Here is an 8,413-nt window from a genome sequence, read left to right on the forward strand (position 1 = left end):
GTGCCCCCCCCCCCCCCCCCCCCTCCACCGCCTTCCTCATGTTCTCGCGCCACCTTCAGTGTCCAGGGACTCAGGGCTGGGTCACCAAGGCCCCCAGAGGCCGGGAAGCTGACCCTCAACTGCCCTGTGGAGGTTGACTTTCACTTCCTGGCACTCAGCCACTGGCCAGACACACAGACCCACGGGGACAGAAACTGAACAAACGCTCTCATCCCTGTTTTCTTCCGCAGAAGGTAGAGGCTCCGTTAAATCAGCGCAGGTGCGATGACCTTGTTTTTATATGAGGGTGAGGTCACGAGGCCCGAGGCTCCTCCCTCCCGCTGGCCGCATCCGCTGGACCTCAGAGACCCGCACGAGGGCTGGGGTGGTGGGTGAAGGCCACGGTCACGGTCTGGGGCCACAGCCTGAGCAGCCTGCCTCCATGATATTCTTTTTCTAACTTCAAATGAAATGCCAACATTTAAAAATTTGGAGCCATGACCTGAAAATACAAATTTCTAGCTTCTAATGAAAACACTAGAGGCTCGGCCAACCCGTCGGCCCTGGGTTATGCTCACTCCTGGCGCCGATCCAGGTTGGGGGGTCCCCAGGGCCCCCAGGTGCCTCATTCCGTGTCCTCTGTTCCACATCAGGAGCCTGAGACGCTTGGGACTGTTGACACTCAGCCGCTCCTGGGTGAATCAAATAGGGAAAAACAACTGACTCGATTTCCTTTCTCAGACCTGTGTGCCCTCGCGTTGCAAAGTGGCCCAACTGGGTGGCTCCCCCGCCCCCATCTCCATGCCATCTGGCCCTCGGTCCGCGGCGCAGGGCCTGTGGGCCGGAGGGCTGTGCTGAGCGGCTGCCTCTCCCCACAGTTCCTGTGCACGGTGATTGCCATTCTCCTGCACTATATGTACATGAGCACCTTCGCCTGGACCTTCGTGGAGAGCCTGCACATCTACCGCATGCTGACCGAGGTGCGCAACATCGACGCCGGGCCCATGAGGTTCTACTACGTCGTGGGCTGGGGCATCCCAGCCATTGTCACAGGTGAGGATGCGCAGAGCAGCCCCGCCAGGGGGCCCGGGCTGGGGACTGACCACCACTCGGAGGACCCGCATGGCATTGCTGATGCAGAAAGCCGCATCAGATAAACCAGCGCCCCCGGGTGCAGGTGGGGGAGCTCTCTGGCCTCCTCTTGGGCACTCGGCAGAGGAGGGGCACCTGCACCCACATCTGCTCACACGAGTGTCATCATCAGTGAGGGATGCGTCTCCTGTCAGGTGTGAGCTCCTTGAGAGCTGGGCCCAGGCCTGTTCAGGGTTTGCCTGTGGCATCTAACAGACAAACACTCCCTTGTCTGGCCGCTTCGTGGATAGATGGGTGAATGATGGATAGATGGATGGGTGGATGGATAGGTGAGTGGATGGGTGGATGGACAGGTGGGTAGGTAGCTAGATGGTTGGATGGAGGGATAGATGGATGGATGGTAGATGGATGAATGGACGGATGGTGGATGGGTGGGTAGCTGGATGGGTGGATGGTGGGTGGGTGGGTGGATCGATGGATGAAAGAATGAGTTAATGAATGAACAGAACAGCAGCACTTCTCAGCACACTTTTCACTAAACGTCAAGGTCAGATTTGCTTCCTATGGGGAAAGATCCCCTCTTGTGTTCACAAAGGGAGAGCGGCACCCTCTCTCCTCAGCAGTCCCTGGGTTCCAGGGATCCAGACACGAAGTCCGAGGCTAGAGGCAGTGGGAGAAGGGGCAGATGCTGCCCCAGGGCTCTGCCCAGCACCCACCCTGGTTTTCATGGTAGCATCACCAACTGGTCTCCTGAGGCCACTCTGCTCCCACCCAGACAGTCTGGGCACCGGGCTGTCCCCTTGTGACTCCTCTCCCTGGGCCCCAAGGGACCCTGAATGACCACTGTCATCTCCATCCACGGCTGCTGGCGGTGGGCAGCGGGAGCCGCCCTCAGCGGCAGCCACCTCCTCAGCAGACACACTACATTGCGTGTTTCCATGCTGTTTCTGGTCAGCTTGTGAGAAAGGTGCTAATTCAGGTGGTTCCTGAGCCCCAAAGACCAGGAAGAATGAGGGCTGGGAGCAGCTGGTTTCGGGGGTCCCCCCAGTGCCCATCTACTCAACCCCTGAAGCAAGGACCTGGTTGTGCTTGGACACTCAGGACGCTCGTCTTTAATTTCATCTTCAGTCTGCCCAGAGCCTCTATTATTATTTGGGTTTTTTTTTTTAATTAGCAAGTTAATCTCAGAAACCAGAATGTCGGATTTTATTTACATCAAATTCTATGAAGAGAAATGAAAAGTCAGATCAGGATCATTTGCCAATTTGCTTATTTTACAAAAGGAAGAGTTAAAGTTTGCTGTCTGCTTTTCTGTGCCCCAGTAAACTCCGAGTGTGGTTCCTGGTCTATACTGTACCCCGTTCCATCTCCACCTGTGTGGGGTCACCTCGGGCGGCCCCTCCCGACGGGGCTGGATGGAGCAGAGCGTCTCCGTGGGACCCTGCATGGGGACAGCCCTTGTCTCAGGTCGTGGGGCCTGACCCAGCCGGGCCTTTGGGACCCGGGGGGCGCAGGGGATGGGGGCCTGAGGCCACCTCCCCATGTGCTTTCCTTAACCCCCACCAAGTCTCAGTTGCCCAAGAACGCGGGAGCATTCGCACGCTCCTTCATCCGTTCATTCAGGGAGGGCCTCTTCTGTGCCGGGCTCCGTTCTAGGCCCGGGATCAGAGCAGTGAGTGAGAACGGCAAAGCCTGTGTCTTCTGGGAGTCGTCCCTCCAGGGAAGACGGGCATTAAGTGATGGTGAATGTGACTCTAGGCTCATCCACAGACCCTGCACTGAGGGGTGGGCTCAGAGCCAGTGGGGCGGGGGAGACCTGCTCTCATCTGGGGGTGGGATGGGGCAGGCCAGGAAGGCTTCCTGGAGGAAGCACTCTTTACACTGGAGGGCTCCCAGGAACCAGGCTGCTGTGCTGGGGGTTGTGCCTTCAGGGCTCTGCATGTGCAAGACCTGAGTGGAGGAAGGCTGGTTGGGGACTGACCTGAGGCTGGGCTGGGGCGGAGTGGGGGGTGCCACGTGGTCTGGAGTGTGGCCGTGGCCACGCCACGAAGGGCGCAGAAGGCTGCGGAAATACCCGTGTCCATCACCTGAGGGCAGTGGGAAGCCATTGCAGGATTTTGAGCAGTCGGTGGGGAGACTTGATCTTTTAGGGCTTAAGCAAGGGAGTGTGGCCTGTGGAACAGTCCGGGCCAGGTCCGGGGAGGCCACGGCGCGGAGTGGGCTGCTCCTTTGTCCTAAGCAAGGTCTGTGTTGGAGAAGCCACTCCAGACTTCACCTTGATGGTTCTGTAAGGGCAAGTCCTGCTCTAGCTTGTGACATGGTTAGAAACCATGGCTATGGCTTAGGTAACATAGGAAACTCCTCATTTGCCTAGCACCTTGGAGTGGTGAGCCGTTCCTGGGGTGTGTGCGTGTGCGTATATGTGTGTGTGTGGCGTGTGTGGCATGTGCCTGCGCTCAGGTCCTTCCTCCCTTGCACCTGTGGTCCATGGCCGTGGCCTGGCTTCTGTGTGGCCCAGCCAGCAGGGCACCCCATCGTGCTTCATGGATGGTCCCGGCGGGTCCCATCACCTCCTCCTCCTGTCTCTCTCCCACCTCCGTCAGCAGCCCCGGCCCAGGTGGGCTCCCCACCTCTGGGGTGAATCCGCGAGCAGGTCGTGGCCATGGTGGGCCTGTGGCCGGCACTGAGAGGGCCTTTGCTGGGAGGGGACCTGGGCCTTCGTCACTTCCCGGCTGTTTATCTCGGGTTCCCCGGCCTTCCCTCCGAGGGCGGTGCCGGGGGCCCTGGGTCCTGCCTGGGGGGCTGGGAACACCCCGTTGTGGCCCCGCCCCCCATCGGGGTGGCCCTCAGCCTTCTCCTTCCTGTCGTCCAGGACTTGCGGTGGGCCTGGACCCCCAGGGCTACGGAAACCCGGACTTCTGCTGGCTGTCCCTTCGTGACACCCTGATCTGGAGCTTCGCGGGGCCCATCGGAACCGTGATAGTCGTGAGTGCCGGGGGCTTCTCAGAACCCCTGATTATCAGGGACGTGGGAGGCCGGGTGCCCCTTGGGTACGCTGGCTTGAAGGGTGTTTGTGGCCGATGGGTTACCGGCTCCGCTGAGCATCTGGGCAGACAGGAAGGGCTGACCTCACGGTGATCAAGCCTTGTCCTCAGACCCGTGGACGCTGGGATTTGGTCCAGGTCCGCGTCCACTGTGACGCCGGTCAGCATCCGCGTCCAGCGGGCTCCGGGGCTCTGAGGCCTCATCCCAGGGGCACCTCCCGAGATGTGGGCTGAAGACCCTCAGGAGCCTTTGGCTTTTGAAGGTCTCTAGTGACAGTACAGTGGAGCGGCCACTGGACTTCGGGTTTCTCTGTTTGGTTTGTTTTCAGGTCAACACAGTCATTTTTGTCCTGTCTGCAAAAGCTTCCTGCCAAAGGAAGCGCCATTATTATGAGAGAAAACGGGTCGTGTAAGTTGGTGCTAAACCCGGCCGGTGGGTGGGACCTGACGTGGAGCCAGCCCCACCTGAGACCCCTGCCTGTCTGGTTTACACGCCAGGCAGAGCCCCATGAAAGTGCCCGTCACCGAGCCGGTCAGCTGCTGGCTTTCCGGGCCGGTCGAGGGCGTCATGGCAGCCACGTCAGTGGGGAATCAACAGGCCGCAGTGGGGAGAGGCCAGCCGTGTCTGGACGTATCTGGGCTGTGCTGAGCGGAGTCTGGATCTCTCAGGGGAGAGCTGGACATCGTGGAGGAAAGCGAGAGAGGCTGACCACAGGGGGACTGGGGCAGGTGGCCGGCCGGCGTGGCAGCCCGGACCAGGGAGGGAGAGATGTTTAGGATGTAGGACCCACGGGGTCTGTAGTGGAGTCACTGAGGGGAGAGGGGGTAGCAGTGACGCCTGGGTGTCCTCGCCTGGACCGGCAGGAGGAGGGGGATGGTGACAGCAGGGTGGGGGGAGGTGCCAGGGTGCCTGGACACTCCCTGGAGTCAGACAGGGTGGGGGTGGGGGGATGGAACTTTCTGGGCTGGTGGGGACAGTGATGCTGGCACCACAGGAGTGAGGGAGCTCGCCCAGCGAGAGGGCGCAGCACAGGAAGGTGGGGCCCAACAGAGAGGGAGCCTCCCATGTTTTCAGGTTGGGAGAGAGCAGGGGACCCACAGAAAAGCCTTGCGGGAGAGCTCAGCATGAGTCCAGGAGCCACGAGAGGGTCAGGGGAGGGGAGGACAAGGGTGTCCACCGGGCCGGGTGGCCCAAGCTGGGGGGCCAGGGAAGGGAGGATGTGTGAGGAGGGGCTGAGGGGCCGCAGGAGGTGCCGGCCGGTCCGCCTGGCCCATGGGAGAGCAGAGTCTGAAAAGGCCACGGAGGAGCAGAGACCGCGGGCAGGGGAGGCGGGGTCGGGGTCCAGCCTGCTCCACCGTCCTCCGCTTCCTTCCCGCCCCAGACCTACCTTTCCCAGCCCTTGCCTCACGTTAGCACACGCAGTTCCCTCCAGCACCCCACGACCCCACTAGGGATGCACGTTGCCATCCGTCCCCCTTCGGCTGGGGAGACCGAGGCAGAGAGCAGGTAGCCCTTGCCAGGAGCCTGCACGGTGGCCCTGACACCTTCTCGCCACGCACGTCCTCCGGGTCCACCTCCCTCTCGGGCCGTGCACCAGGCTTCCCGGAGTCGCTGTGGGTGCAGCCCGTGTACCAGCCTTGGCTCCTAGTTTCCTGTTTACCTGTTTGCTTTTTAACTGCTCCCCACTAAGCTGTCTTTTCCCCTGTGTGAGCCAGGGGCTGCCTCATGGTAGATGGAAGGGTGTGGGAAGGAAAGAGGGTGGGGGATGGACGCTGGACGGGCGGGTGGGTGCAAGAGGAGGAGGGGGAGGACGCTGCAGCCACGCCCGTGTCCCCCTCCCCCCCAGTTCCCTTGTGAGGACGGCCTTCGTCCTGCTGCTGCTCATCAGCGCCACCTGGCTCCTGGGGCTGCTGGCCGTGAACAGCGACGCGCTCACCTTCCGCTATCTCTTTGCTGTCTTCGGCTGCTTACAGGTGGGCGGCTGTCAGAGTGACCTGGCGGGGCCCAGGGGTCACCTGTGCTTCCTCCTGTCTGAAATGCCCCAACCCCGAGTTGCCCTGAGAGGGTCCCCGGGGAGATCCTTGACCTGGTGTCCGGGCTGTGTTCTCGCTCTCTGGACACACGGGGCTGCACCGTGGCCGTCCGTCCTTCCGGTGTCGGCGCAGTTTGTTAGGGGTTATGGTGAAGCCTCGTGGTCCCGCCACCGAAAAAAAGGCACCTGTTGTTCCAAAGGCAGCTCTGCCCCGAGCCCTCCCAGGGATCCCCATTCCATGGCCTCCTGTGTGTCTGTCAGGACGCAGTCCTCTGCTCAGCCAGTGCGGGGCCTCACCCCCTTCCCGGCCGGCATAAATCCCACTGTGTCCCCAGGAGGGTGCTGGCAATTTACTGTCCACACCGTGGACCCTGATTAATGATGCAACATTGGGGACCCAGATGGCCCGGGGGCTGGGGACTGGGAGGGGGTCCTCCAGGCACTGGGCGTGCTGGCTGCCCCGACCAGGCCCCCGACCTGGACAAATTGGAAGCCCCCGGGGAAGGGAGGCCGGGCGTGGGCCACGGTGGGCGTCTGCACGGCCGCGGCGGTCAGGTCTGCTCTGGGCACCGTCAGCTCCACGTGGCTGAGCTATGCTCCGTGCATCCTCCGGGCAGGCAGGTGGGCGGTGAGGCAGCGGCAGGGCCCTGGCTTCTCTACGGGGGCCAAGCCCGGCGCTGACCTGGCCCCTTCTCTGCAGGGCCTCGCCGTCCTCTTGCTCCACTGCGTGTTCAACAGAGAGGTCCGGAAGCACCTGAAGGGCGTGCTCGCCGGGAAGAAGCCGTACCCCGACGACTCAGCCACCACGAGGGCCACCCTGCTGACGGTAGGAGGCTCCCGGGGACGCCAGGGCCTGGACCAGCATCAGACACAGTCCCTTGGTCTCGCGTCCCCCACAAAAGGGGGCATCACAGATCTGTCCCCGGAGGGTGGCATCCAGCCTTCCCTGCAGCCCCGGGAGCGAGCGGAGTCGACGGGGTGGCGTCTGTCCCGCTCACAGCCTCTCTTCCCCCCGCCCCTGCGGCCGGCGGGGATCCTGTCTAGAAGCAGGGGCAGTGGGAGCTGCCACCGGGCTGCTGTGCCCTGTGCCCGGCAGGGGCATGGTCAGGGTGCTGCACAGGGGCTTGTGGTGGGGACCGAGCCACCCTCTGCGCCCTGGTGGCCTCTGCTCGGCCGATAATCAGCCCCCTTCCCCCAGCGCTCCCTCAACTGCAACAACACGTACGGCGAGGAGCCTGACGTGTTCCGCACGGCCCTGGGAGAGTCCACCGCCTCGCTGGACAGCACCATCAGGTCAGGCCGGGCCGGCGCCCCTGCTGTGGCCGTGGGGGGGCAGCTCTCCGAGCAAACGTGGGCTTTGCCGCCTCCACCCCAAGCTGTGTGCCCTGCTGTTTGAGTCCACGTGTGTTTACCCGTGTGCTCCGGGAGTCTCGTGGCAGAGAACCTTCCAGAGCCCGGTGTGGCTGCCCTGGCACACGCAGAAAGTGCTGGGTGATAGCGGGGGGCCGGTCATGCGTCCCCCAGAGCAACGATGCTGAGCCAACCCACCTCTACCCTCTCCAGGGACAAAGGGGGCCAGAAGCTCAGTGTGTCCTCTGGGCTGGCGCGGGGCGGCCACGGAGAGCCAGACGCGTCCTTTGTACCCAGGAGCACCAAGAAGCCCCACGGTACGTGTCCCCTGGGGCGCGGTCTCCCGTCAGCCTGTGCATCTCCCTCCCGGGGGTCATGATGAGAGCTTCCTGCTGGCTCTCGGCTGCCCCGTGGGCCCCTCGGTCACCGGAGAACGTACAGCCTTGAAGAGGTGGCCACTGCACACTGGGAGGGTCGTGCCCTCCCGGGCCCGGGCCCAGGTGGCTCCAGTCTGCCCTTGGCAGGAAGCACCCCGCCCCCGGCCTGAGCCCTGTCCCTCCCGCCCGCCCTGCAGGCCACGACTCGGACTCGGACAGCGAGCTGTCCCTGGATGAGCAGAGCAGCTCTTACGCTTCCTCACGCTCCTCCGACAGCGAGGACGACGGGGTCGCGGCTGAGGACAGATGGGACCCGGCCCAGGGCCCCGTGCACAGCACCCCCAAAGGTGAGTGAGCCCGCTGGCTGCAGAGCGGCCCTCAGCCGTGGCTGCCTGCCCCTGGGACGGGGCTGCGGCGGCAGGAAGGACAGGCCCCTGCTCACCGTCTGCAGAGCACAGGTGAGGTCTCGGGGGTCTCTGTGGGACCCTCACGGCCAGGACTCCGCGAAGCTGACCCCACTGCGGCAGGGAGCACGACG

The 8,413-nt window shown here is 63.1% G+C and overlaps 1 protein-coding gene across 1 annotated transcript in view; it reads left to right on the plus strand.

Moving 5' to 3' along the window:
• Positions 1-8,413, plus strand: part of CELSR1 (cadherin EGF LAG seven-pass G-type receptor 1) — a 155,797-nt gene that overhangs the window by 139,987 nt on the left and 7,397 nt on the right. Inside the window, exons 25-32 of the mRNA XM_007454088.1 lie at positions 858-1,032; positions 3,944-4,056; positions 4,445-4,524; positions 5,963-6,089; positions 6,849-6,974; positions 7,347-7,441; positions 7,712-7,815; positions 8,073-8,222. Of these exons, the coding sequence (XP_007454150.1) occupies positions 858-1,032; positions 3,944-4,056; positions 4,445-4,524; positions 5,963-6,089; positions 6,849-6,974; positions 7,347-7,441; positions 7,712-7,815; positions 8,073-8,222 (970 nt within the window). The remainder of the gene's footprint in view (positions 1-857; positions 1,033-3,943; positions 4,057-4,444; positions 4,525-5,962; positions 6,090-6,848; positions 6,975-7,346; positions 7,442-7,711; positions 7,816-8,072; positions 8,223-8,413) is intronic.

Source organism: Lipotes vexillifer, unplaced genomic scaffold, assembly GCF_000442215.2.
Source record: "Lipotes vexillifer unplaced genomic scaffold, Lipotes_vexillifer_v1.1 scaffold382, whole genome shotgun sequence".
Classification (NCBI taxonomy): Eukaryota; Metazoa; Chordata; class Mammalia; order Artiodactyla; family Lipotidae; genus Lipotes; species Lipotes vexillifer.